This window comes from Motacilla alba, chromosome 12, assembly GCF_015832195.1.
Source record: "Motacilla alba alba isolate MOTALB_02 chromosome 12, Motacilla_alba_V1.0_pri, whole genome shotgun sequence".
In the NCBI taxonomy this organism is placed as follows: domain Eukaryota; kingdom Metazoa; phylum Chordata; class Aves; order Passeriformes; family Motacillidae; genus Motacilla; species Motacilla alba.
Genome location: NC_052027.1, coordinates 3,755,604 through 3,768,475, shown reverse-complemented (window position 1 = coordinate 3,768,475; position 12,872 = coordinate 3,755,604). Strand labels below are relative to the sequence as shown.

The following is a 12,872-nucleotide window of genomic DNA, read 5'->3' as shown; positions in this document are numbered from 1 at the left end:
CAAAACCACCAAAACTCCTCAAACCCGAGTTTGATTCTTGCAACAGTTACAGCTTTGATTTTTTTTTTTCTTTTTATTTTACAGTGCTATGATGAAAAGTATTTAAATCAGCAATCTCAGAATATTGTCTCTTTCTTACAGAACTCAGGGGCAAGGCTCCCATGGATTTTAAAGAAACATGAAGAGCATCGGTGTAGGTTTCTGAAGCATCACCTGGAGGTCACACATTAATATTTGATGGTGACACAACCTTGCCTCACACTGGCAGGAGCAGCAGGACTGTGGTTTGCTTCTCCACTGAAGGCTCAATCTTTCCCAGTTAACCAGTGATGTAGTGTCTCACCCACTTTCCACCTTACAAATCCCTCTTCCTGCCCAAAATCAGCTGGGGAAAGGCCCAGGCTGTTTCCCAGGAGTGAACTGTCCTTCCCCCTTTCCTCCCACCAAGGCAGACTGTCAGACCAGACGAAAATCACAGGGACACCAACAACCTCTCCTACCCACTGCTCTCTCTTGCTGGCACATGTGAAATGGCAGATGTGGCTGCACATTCTCCACATCATTTGCTTTGTAAAGCCCATTAATTAATCGGGAAAGGCCCAGTGATTATCACCTACTCAGAAAACACTATTTGAAAGCAGGGAATTAACTGCAGGCTCCAACTCTAACCCGGAGTTTCATCTTTTTCCCGATGATCTCCTGCAAGTGCTATTCCCCTTTCTGTGCTAGACCAGATGTTGTCACTTGGACGTTGAAAGGCTGAGGGCTAAACACGGGATTGGGGATGGAGTGTGGAGGGGGAAAGGACCTTTTGACAAGAGGCAGAAGATGAAGCAGGTCGTGTACCCCGAATCACACACCTGGAGGGGTTCTGGGCACGGATTTCACTGAACTTCCCATGGATGGAGCTGCCTGGTCACCCACGTACCACAAAACATCCCCGCTCCAGCCAGCCACCACTGACAGGGTGAAACCTGCACGACCACACAGCAGAAGGTGATAAGTGTGTCATAACAGGATGCGATGCTCCTAAAATCCTCCACCTAAAATCTCTGGTTGTTTACGGAGCATTTTTCACGCATGCACATCTGCAAGTCTCTGTAGCCCTGACAACAGGCTGCGCACAAATCGGTGTTTCTGGGTCTCAGGTATTCACCCAGAGAAGGCCTCCCGAAAGAAAATGGGAATACAGGCTCGGAAAAGCCCCCCAGAGCACAGGGCAGCCCTGCCAAAACCAACACCTCACAATTCCTCACTTTTCTCAGCTTGTCTCTGTGCCGATGCCTTTTCCAGGTGCCCAGATCCCAAACTCCTCCCCACTCCCACGGGTGCTTGAGCTGTGACAAACAGCCCTGGAAAAGCATTGCTGCTCTGGAATCACATTGTTTTGTTTGTTTGAGTTCTTTAAAGGAAAAAAAAAGACTTTTTCCCCTGAATATTTTTAAAACTCCATCTAAGTCACCATTAGCATTCTAAAATGCTGTGGAATTGCATCTGCACAGGTACACTCTGTCCTGCTCTGGGACCATTGCTTGGAGAAATGCAAGCTGTATGGATTCTGTCTCGCCTCTTCCAAAATAAATTCAAAATATCTACAAATATGATAATGAACATTAACTGACCATGATGAATTAAGGGATCTGTTACTGCAATTTGTTATCCAACCATACTCTTCCTCCAAGCTGCCCAGGGACAGCAGCAGCCAGGGATCTTCTGCTGCTGCAGGTGATCCACAGAGGGGTTAATGGAGGTTTTTGCATTCACAGAGCACTGCAGGTCGGTGTCTGCACAAGCTTGCCTCACCATCCCCATCACTCACAGCAAAAAAACCCCACTCAGAGCAAAGGGGGAGAATCAGCCAAGGCTGGGAGTTTTTCCCCTGCTCTAACGTTACGCTAAGCACAGTCAGAAAATCTATCAAAGCACCCGCCCGAGCAGCCTGTTTCAGCTTTTAATGTGCTTAATATAGACTTCTGAGGAGTCTCTTCAGTTCACACGCAGCTAACTCGAGAGCACAGCGTGAGTGTTACACACAGGCAGCTTTGGATCTCAGCAGTAGGCACGGAGCAGCTGCCAGGCAAGTCCCGCGTCTGCCACCTCCCCAAAGGGCTCTGTCCCCAGAGGGAGGGACAGACACACCTGTAGGTACCCAGCGTGGCCCTGCTCCTGGCACACACCCCACACCCCTTTCTGCTGAGTTTGTCCTCTCTAATAACTCAGGCAGGCACATTCTCAGGTGAGCTGTGTCTGGAAAAGAGCACGGAGCTGGCAGCAGAAGGGACAGCCCTTACAGCTCAGTGATGGCAGATTTGGCACCACGTGCTTTGCACTGCATGCTGCTGCTCAAACAACTTAAACACATCCTAAGGAGACACCAGGAACCATCCTTCCCCAGATAAACACCAGGGCCAGAACAGATACAGATCGCTGAGAGCATTTCCTCATGGAAATGCACAGACCACACACCAAATTCAGCCTTCTTCAGCTCAGCATGAAAAGAACCCAAACAAAACACCCAACACCCCCTTCCTCAGCAGCAGCAAGCAGCCCACAGGGCTTCTGGCAGATTTGGGATGAGGAAGCCCACGAGCAGCATCTGTGTTTCTCACTGATGGAGATGTGCACCATGCCCAGGGTGACACCAGCATCAGATGGAGTCACACGTGAGAGGAAGGGAGGAAGGCAGCAGGGCACACACGACCCTCTGAGCACCTCTGTGCTGGAAACAGGCTGTTATCACCTGTCCCAGAGCACACCAGGGATTCTGGGGGTTTTCTGAAATACAGGGATTCAGACGTGTTGGCTACAAGCAGGAAGATGAGAAGGAACTCCTGCAATAAAAGGAGTGCTTAAACCAAAGCTCCCTGTTTTTTCTGCACAGAACTTCACCAGGCAGGCACGTTTACACCAGATCAGCCAGCATTTTAACTGGAGCCCCGCTGGAGCTGGTGGTGTTTGCTCCATGCTGGCACACGTTCAGACCCTCCATCCACCGTCACTCACCTCCTCTCTTCCTGGAGAGCTCAAAGGAAGTTGCATCTTCCCAGCGACTAGCACACCAGGCAGTCCCTTCCGAGCAGCTTCTTCCCTTATCAGCGGCCCATTTCCTAAAAACAAGAAAGAGGGGTGGGGAGGGTGGAAGGAAAAAACCCATCAGCTAACTACAATCTGGTTGTTCTCCCATTGTCCTTAAAATATTAACTCGACGTTGACATACTGGAGTACTTGCTGCATGAAACCTGCTGCGACTGGGGATAACCAGGATGTTACAGAGGGCCATGAATCAACTCAACTGCACAGGCTTTGAGTCCTTTTTTGCTAGGCAGAAGTGAAATATGCTCCCTTACAACCAAGTGACCATTTCTGTATTTTTTCCAGTTATCTCCAGAACATTTATTAGATTAGGGGGTTTTATTTATGGACTCTGAAGCTGTGCTGTTTCCCAGTGAAGTGTTTGTTATCTGTTTAATGTTCCTTTTGTTCTTCTGGACATTTGCATTTATTTATTGTGATTCATTGCTGCACAGGTACCGGGCTCCAAGTACCTGCAGTTTTAAATACATTCACAACACACACATCTTTGCCATTTAAAATACCTTTCCTCTAATAGCCTCTCTAGAGCCAGAATATCTCCATTCCCAGATGAAACCTGAGATCCTAGGATCAAAACTGCTTCCACGTGACAGGTAACAGCATTTGTGCAACCCTATGCAAGTTACTTCATAGTTTGGCACATTTATGGGAAAGTCAGAGCTTGTTACAATGGATTTATTGAATGTAAGGCTTCAGAAATAGGGCTTCTTTCTGCAATGCCTGATATATATATATGTATATCTATATATATATGTATATGTGAATAATTGGGATGTTATTTGCCTCCCAAAGTTGGCCCAGCCCATCTAAAGTTGGCCTTGTTAGCAGGGAAATTTCACCTGTTCCTTTGCCCATTGTCAAGGTTAAAAGTTTGCCCCTGTGTCTCCAAGTGATTTGAATTTAGGACTGAAAGCAGATTTTTTTTTGCCTGTAGCCAAGCCGTCAAATCGAGATGCAAGTTTTCCATGAACTGATTTGTTTAACTGTGATGCTCAGCAAAGCCCAGGCTGGATCTGAACCGTCTGCAGGACCAGGGCCTGAGCAAACAGAGAGCCCACTGTGCTCCTGCCAGGAACAAAAACGAGCAGGGAGCAAGTTGCCAAAGGAAACCAGGCATGAAGAGTGTCTCCACCCCAAAATACCAGATTTTGCTGGACTCAGATGAGTGTGTAATGTAACTCTGAGCATTGATCTCCAACCCTACAGCGCTCAGCAGCTCTCCTTGGAGCAGATGTGGTGGGTGCATGTCCACTCCTACATTCAGTTCCTTTAGTGCCAAAGGTGCCACTTCTTATCATGCATATTTTACATTTCATAGATATTTTTAATGCCTCTCTCAGTTAGAAAAAATATGGAACCAAATAATACCTGAGTAAAGGCAACATTTACTACATGGATTTGCATGCTTTCAGGGAATTCAGGTATAAAGTCTGGGGACCCTTGAAATCAAAGTTCTTTTAATTAATTAATGCAACCAGTTGATTTGGAGCAGCCCTGCAGAACAGCTGGAAATTCAATACATCAGGGTTCTTTTGAAGAGGTTGGTTTTTTGGTTTTTTTTTTCCCTGACATGACTACCTGTGGTTCAACAGATGTTCATATGGAAAAAAAAAAAACCAAGCAGGAAAAGGAAGACACAAGAAGAGTATTCCCCCCTCACCCCAGATTCCAACAGCAGGGGAAAGACAACACAAGGATATGGATTTCCAGGAAACTGGGACGTGCTGGAGGCTGCTGATCACCCCCCACAAACAGGAAGGGCATCACCAGGGATGCAGGAGGGCTCCCTGAGGGTGAGCCAGGAAAGGGAAACACCAGGAGAGCACAGGAGAGATGCCAACACGAGCTAAGACTGCAGCAGCAGCCTCTGCCTCCTGCAAGCATCTCACAGACATATTATCCACCAAGAATTCCACCTGGAAAAGCACTAATGAAGCAAGTCAGGCTATTCCCCAGCAGGGGAATCAGAGCTAATCATGAAAGGATGCCTTCCCTGCCCCTTTCCGGCTGCGAGCACAGGCAGGAGCTGTCACTGGAAGGTCTCACTGTGACACCGGGTGGGTCTCTGAAGGAAGAGCAGCAGTTGCTCTAATTTCTGTGTTAATGGCACCGAGCACCACCCATGGCCTGGGGAGCTGCTGCCCTGACACCAGCAGGAATGGGACAGGGAGGGAGCAGGACACCACACAGAGGCACATTGAACCTCAGCCCTCGGGAGCCACCAGCCCACTTCACAGCCAGGACTCATCTCCTGCTTTCCAGGCTCTCTGGAAGAGCTTCTCCTATCTGCAGCAGCACACCAGGCACACAGCAGGGCACCTGCTATAAACAAACCCACCCTCAGCTGCGATGATACCAGCTCTGCCTTTGTTGACTCTAAAATTCTGCTTTTGAAGACAGCAAGGGAAGAAAACAAGAAGATGCAATCCTGGCTGCCGCTCTCCAACCATCCTTTCTCCCCCCTGGCTTATCTCATTTCACATATGTAAAGAACCACAGGCAAGACATCCCTGAAAGGAAGCAGACACCAGAGCATGCTGCATCCCCTCCAAATCGGGGGCCAGCACAGGCAGCTTGCATTCATTCTGCAGCAGGTTTTAATCCCTGCCTAAAGAAGGGAGGCTGGGGACCACTAAGGATCTTCTGAGGAGCTTTAGCTGTGCCACGATTGGTGATGGCTTTGGGATCAGTGCTCAGCCCAAGTGCAGACTGGGAAAGCACTGCTGGTCCTTCAGCATCTCCTGAGCAGGAATTTTGCCACCATCCTTCTGGCAAATCCACAGACTGGGCGTGAAGCCCTCCACTTGAATGAGAATTTTAAAAAATCCCCCCAGTTAAAACAAGGGATCTGCTTATGAACCCACAGAAGATAAGAGTAGCTTTTAGAATAGCTTTAGAGAGAGATGTGCATGTGGAAGGGTGGGACTGAGGTTGTCAGGGGTGCAGGTGGTGAGGGAAAGAGCCCGGAAATGAGCTGTTCTCCATGTTCAACATTTCTCCAATCATTTTCTTATTAGCATATCTGTAAGTGCATATAATTTTCACATCAAAGGGTAATTTTTTTAGGTATTTAAAAAAAAAAAGAACCAACAAAAAAACCCCTAGGATTGAAGTAGAGAATAATTTCTTTCCTGAAGTCTTTCAAGAAGCTCCTATCTATGACATGACAGTAAAATTACAGAGGAGACAAGTGTTTAGAAAACTCTTCCCTGGAATTCAGATTATTCTTCAAGCACACAGTAAAATGGTTCAGCCAAACTGCAACAGGAAACGTAAAGAAAGCCCTGGGAGCACCAGAGCACAGTGTCTTCACTCAGGAGCAGCCTGAATCCTCTGCCCATTACTTGGGGGCTGAGATAATCAGCATTTCTGAGCTCGTGGTGGGGAGGGAAAACTGAAGACAAGTCTGAGCCCTTCTTGTCTCCCACCAGTCCTTCCTAGCCAGGGTGGTCCCTGCTCAATAGCTGGGAGTAACTCTCTCCCTTTCCCTCTGCACTGCAGTCTACAAGGCTCTTTTACTCCTCTGGATCCAGCCAGGGGCAGCATGGATGAGCACCAAGCACTTCCCTTCAACCCTCAGCAGAGCCTTGCAGGGCCCCTTTTCCTCTCCCCTGCCCCTTGCAGCAGCTCGAGGCTGGTTTTGGTGCTGTGTTCCAGCAATCTCAGGAACCAGGCTCGGGCAGGAGCTCTCCTTTAATGAGGTTTTATTAAAAGACTCTATTACAAATAGCCACTTAAGCAAGTGAACCTTTGGAGCCTTTAGTCCATGATGTCAGTGCTGTGGCTGGATGTTTCCTGGGAGTACTAAACCTGCTGCTAATATAGGGCTGTTCTATATGACAGCTATAAAACTGCTTGAGCGTACCAGGCAGGAGGCCAGCAGGGCTTTTTGTGGCTATCAGGGCTTGGCTGCAGGTCCCCTGCAACAAGGCAGGAGGAAGCAGGGCCCTAGGCAGGGATTCAGCTTTTCCTCACCTCCTTTGCAAGGCTGGAAAACCCCCTGAGGCTGGAGAAGTCCACAGAGCAGAAACTCCACAGCAAAGCCTTTGCATCCTGCCCAGCTCTCCTGAGGCTGGAGAGATCATCCATCTCTGTGCCCTGCCTGTGGGGCCCCTGAGGCTGCTCTGCATCCTCACACCACCCCACCTCTCCCCCTGCATGGAATATCCAAAATTTCTGCAGGAATACCCAAAGATTCTCCAAGCCCAGTGGGTTTATTGTCACATGCAGCAGCACCACTGATACCAGCCTGGCTTTTCTGTGCCATCCACTGCAGAGCTGCCTAGCTGCCCTGCCCTCAGAGGCATCCCTGGGGCTGCACGTGTCCCCTGGCAGCTGCCTGCCTGCAGCACAGCCTCCTGTTTGCAAATCACACCCAAGATACACGAGGAATGCCAGCAGTGTTTGCCAACAGCCACCGATATTAAAACTAGCAGCAGAACTGGTCCGACCCACCTGTCAGCTGGGGACAGATAAGCAGAGGGCATAATAACACACATTAATCACGTTTTAATCTGCAGTTTTCCACCAATAGGTGGCACCAGCAATTTTTGGATGTGCTACAACATGGTACATCTGCTCCCTCGCCACAAGGCGCCCAGCCCATGGCGGGGCAGGGAAGATGGATGGGCCATCTATTGCCACGGCTGCACCCAGCCCCTCTCTTTTTCCTTGAGGAAGGAAAGGTTAAAACTCCCACAAGCCAATTTTTCCTTCCCCAGACAAACTTATTTCCAGGATTAAACCTAACTTGAATGAGTCTTTCAGGGAGTAAGAGTCTGGAAGCTGTGTGCAAACACATCAGAAAAAAAAATTCTTGAAATGGAAGGACAGTCTAAGCCTCTGTAGGAAACACAGCAAGAACACAATTTAACACAGAAAAAACAAAATTTCTTGTAGCTGAGGCTGGCCACTTATGTGAAAACATCTAAATCACAAACTAATACAGTAAAAATATATTGTATAAATATGTTACCTTGACTAGAGCATCCCACAGAGGAAAACATCACACCACACACGTGCCTGATCTCTGTACACACCATAAAGGAGAAGCAACCCCAGCCAGGTCCAACCAAGCCTGTGGCCTGCACAACTTCACAGGAAAAACTTCCCAGAGCCAAGGCAAGGCAGGAAACTGCCCGAGAAGCAAAATCCCATCAGCTGTGTCACACCACTACAGGTGCACAGCATCCAACCACTTCAGCTTACAACTCCACGCAGCTGAATCCAGCCCATATAAATTATTAAAGAGTCTGCAGAACATTACACAGTTCATGTAGTTAATGATTATAGTTCAGTGTCTAGGTCAGATATAATTAGATGTTACATTAAAATAGCTTCACAGAGCCATTTATTCTGATTTAATTACTTAAAATGATAATATAATGAGCAGCGCTTTCAAAGAAAAAAAGAGAAATCTTTTAATGAGCTCATTTTAAGTTAATATAAGGCAAATTAATCATTTAACAAAATGCAATGAAAAGACAAGTTCATATTTCAAAATATGTTGTGCCTTTGTCAAGGGGGCTTGTTTATTACCGTGCTGGGAAAGACACAAAAATGGGTGGCTCTTGAAACAATATCACATCCCGCTGTACATCTGGAACATCTTTAAACCATATTTTCTTCCTTCCCCACATATACCTGCTACGCCAGAGCCCTTTGAAATACAACCTGAGCAACAGATTTATGACCATCAAGCTGTGTCTTTATTCCAACGTGAAGCAGAGCCATGGCTGTGCAGAGCAGTCACCCGAGGAGGTGAGCTCCTGACGAAGGGTTAATCGTGGCTTGGTTCATTAATCATTCATTTGCTGGCTCAGAAAATTAGCTTTCACTTGTTTGTTTGCTCAAGAAGCGATAAGCCCATTCCCTCGCTAGTTCATCTATTTTCTTCCCTTTGCATTGTTTTAGAGATTTTAATCCTTTCCAATTTTTGTAATCAGTCATTTTGGTCTTTTAGCAGGAGCGTTTCCAAGCGTGCAATTACTGGAGTGAAAGCAGGCAGCTCTCTGCAGGGAAGGAGCAGCTCTGCCTCTCAGCCCTGCCAGCAACCGCAGCCCTGCTCTCGTCCCACGGGGCACAGCCCCCGAGCAGAGGTGTCCCCACCTCCAGAGCCAGCCCATTTCTCTGCAAACAGGACCCCCTGCACTTTCACAGGCGTTTAAATAAACATTTATACGTTTATTATACATTTATACAGGGGTTTAAGAGCAAGGCAAGGCCTCCTGAGTGGTTTGCAGGTCGTGTCCCGGCCGCTCACCTCCTCTATCCTAACCTGGAACTGCAGCCTCACCCAGCCAGCAAGGGAAACCTGGAGATATTTGTGGAGGGGGTAAAGGGGGGGGGGGGGTCCTACTCCCAAGGCTGATTTCTTTCAACACAAACCTGCCTCAATGAAAGGTTTTCAAACATTTCCATAGCATCGCCTGCACAAGGCGCGGTGTTCCAGCCCAGGCATCCCTCGGATGGCTCGGTGAGGGAGCGGAGCCTGACTGGCACACGGCAGCTGCACTCCTCCCAGCAGGAGCAGGAATGATTTGGGGCCGCACGTTTCTCCCTCAGCACATCGCCTCTACTCCCAATTAGAGCCGGCGGCTCCCTCGGCAGCGGCTCCGGGAGGGGAGCGTGGTGCCATGACAACACCGAGGGTGCCATCCATCTCACAGGTGGCACCCCAGCCTCCGGGGGCACCAAGCCGTGACCTCCCCGGTCCCTCCCTCTCAATTACTGCCGCCTAGGTAGGCTGCATCGGGGATATCGCTCTCCCTTTGGGTTGGTTTTTGGTTTTTTTCCCTTTTTTAAATCTTTTTTTTTCACAGCCCAACCCACCCAGGTTTGCAGCAGCAAAGCCCCCCTTCCGGCCAGTCGCCCACGTTTGCTTGTGGCAGGGGAGCAAAGCAGGATGTGTGCCTCAAACTCCACTCACTGCTGCTTCCCCTTTTCTAGGCTGAAACCTGGGTTTTGAAGAAAAACACATCCCTGAGCCACAAGGCCCCAGCGTGAGGCTCGTGTCACACAGTCATTAATAAGGCTTTCCAGACAAATCTGACTGCAGAGATAATAGGCTTAAACAATTAGAAAAAGAAAAAAAAATTTAAAAAAAATTCTGTCATGGAGTATTTTCTCGTCCTATTCGCTGTAATTATTTTCTAAATGCAGATCATTATATATGATGCAGGCAGCAGTGTTCCAGAGCTGATCAGGCCATATGTTTCCACATTTTGAAAAGAAAACTAATTAAAAAGAAATTAAAAATGAAAAGGGGGGAAAAAAAAGAGAGAAGGTTTGTGAAGAGGACTGGTAGGTTTGGGTCGGAGAGGAGTGGTGAAGGAATCTTTCAGGAATGTATACATTCACTCTGCTCGGCTCTGCGTTTTGTTTTCAGAATTGTTTCTGGCAGAAACCTAAAGAAAAATATGAACCAGATGTACAAGGAAATAGTTTCTTCATCAGAATGAGAAGAATAGCTCTCTGTCTGCCAACAGACTTGGAGCCCTTACATTTTACCAAGGTGATGTTAAAAATACCCTTCAGTGATGGATTCTCCTTCAGCAGTGCCAGGGGCTAAAGGGACACAGGGACAGCATCCCTGGGAAGGGGGATGCCCCAGGAGAGCACCTGGAACTGCCCAGGAGAGCATCTGCCCCTCCCAGGTGCCCTCAGGGCTGCAGTGAGTGGCGGCACATGCCAGTGCCAGCAGGGATCCCACAGCCCTGGCAGCGCTGGGCGGGCAGCCAGGGCTGGGCAGGGCACCTGGCAGGCGGCTGCTGCTGCTGTGCTTGGCTTTCTCCAGCCTCTGCCAAGGATTCACCATGCCAGGGGCTCAGTCCCGAGCCAGGCGCAGCACTGGGGGCTGCACGGGTCCCAGCTTTCCCTAAGGGTTCAGGGAATGACTGGCTGGGGTGGGGAAGAGAAGATTTGAAAGCCTCATTCAAGAGCAGCCCTTGGCAGAAGGGAAGAGCCCAGGAGCAGCCTGTCTGCCCCTTGGCAGAAGGGAAGAGCCCAGGAGCACCCTGTCTGCCCCTTGGCAGAAGGGAAGAGCCCAGGAGCACCCTGTCTGCCCCCGGGCAGAAGGGGAGAGCCCAGGAGCAGCCTGTCTGCCCCTCGGCAGAAGGGATGGGGGTCCAGCTGGTATCTCCTTCATTGCCTCCTCCTTTCGTTTGCCAGGTAAAGCAAATCCTCTCCAAATTCTCCTCTCTCCTCTGCTCCAAGGCTGCAGCACAGGACCTGGGCTGATGGTGATGGCCCAGCCCTGGGCTGGCCCTGTAGGGTGAATCCTCCCCTGGGCATCTGCACCACGAGGGAAAAGCATGAGCAGCACCTCTGCTGACACAGATCCTTCCCCAGCCATGCTGGAAATCATGGGAAATGTCCCAGGAATGGGTCAGCAGCTTCGTCACAGCATCTGGGCAGAGGTGTGAGGAGGGCAGGGACTGAGATCAAGGGGTGGGGAGAGGAAATAGTAACAAATTATTCCTCTGCTCCAAATTACTGACCCATGACAAAACTAGCCATGGGCAAGAGGACAGGTCCTGAATGCTGAAGTGCTTCTGTGCCCCATCCCGGGGCTGTGGCTGCAGCAGGTGACCTTCAGACACCCTGGGGTTCCACCCTGTCACCTGTGGGTGGCACAGAGGCACAGCCAGCTCTCCAACCCAGCCGGGCTCCCATGGAATCCCCACTGGCTCCGGTGAGGTCGGGGGCTTGGGAAGGGAGCTCAGCTGGAAATTAAACAGGACAGAAAGAAAGCAAGAGAGAGCAACCAGGGAACTTTAATCTCATTAAATACACCTTGAGGCTTAATTTTGCCAGGAGGAGTCTTTTCCTTGCCTTTAACCTTGCTCCAGCCTCCCTGCACCAGGAACAGGCTTCACAGGGACTTGTCCTTCTCTGCTTTGGGCAGGGCAGAAACCTCTCTGAATCCTCCTGGGTGCTGGATTTGAAAGGGGGTGGGGAAAAAAGTGCACTGATCTACTGAAACCAGCTTATTTTGAGGGAACCACGTCAGCTTTGATGAACAGAATTGCTGATGAGGACCTCCAGCAGCAGTAGCAGGCAGTGGCTCTTCCGTGGGCGTTTGTTGTCCACAGAAGATGAATTTCTGTCTCTCAACAGTTTTTAATTCCAGTAGAAAAAGTTTTCCAAGGTTTTGTAATTAAAAGTAAGGAAACCCAAGGCCTCACTACAGTAGTATTACAGGATCTTTGTTTTCTGGCCAGCACTGCTTTAAAACAAACAAATGCTGCAAGCTCTGGAGTTGGCTCAGCAAGCTGGCTTAGTCCTCATAGGCACTAGCTAATACAAAGTGCAAGAAGTTCAATCTTTCTGCACTGAAAAAAACCCAGTTTCATCTGTCTGAAAGCCAGCAGCATCAGCTTCCCAGGTCTATCACAACTCCCCATAAATTAAAAAGGCTCAGTTGTATTTCACAAAGCATCTAAAGCAGCCGAGATTTCACGTGGGACACCCGGGAGAGAAGTTTAACAGCGCATGTTTCATGGTGATTGGCAAATTATCAGGTCATTGCTCCAACTTCCACAAACATCAGCAGCCAAAAGCAATAAAAATACAGGTTTTGGTCTCAGGAGTCTTCAAACTATTTTCCAGAGTTCGACTGCATGACAAGATGCTCACTACAACACTGCAGAAGCACTGAGCTGCTTAATTAGAATAACACAGATGCAGCTCAGTTTTTAAGTCAATCAGAACAATAAACATAGAACCAACAGATTTTCACAAGAATTAATCGAATTAACCTTGCTTGGTGTTTTAAATGC

At 48.7% G+C, this 12,872-nt stretch overlaps 1 protein-coding gene across 1 annotated transcript in view; it reads right to left on the bottom strand.

The window, feature by feature from the left end:
• PROK2 (prokineticin 2) overlaps positions 1 to 3,076 on the bottom strand; it is an 88,379-nt gene extending 85,303 nt beyond the window's left edge. The window contains exon 1 of the mRNA XM_038149226.1: positions 3,004 to 3,076. Coding sequence (XP_038005154.1) covers positions 3,004 to 3,039 — 36 coding nt within the window. The 5' untranslated portion in view covers positions 3,040 to 3,076. The remainder of the gene's footprint in view (positions 1 to 3,003) is intronic.
• Between the last annotated feature and the right edge of the window lie 9,796 nt (positions 3,077 to 12,872).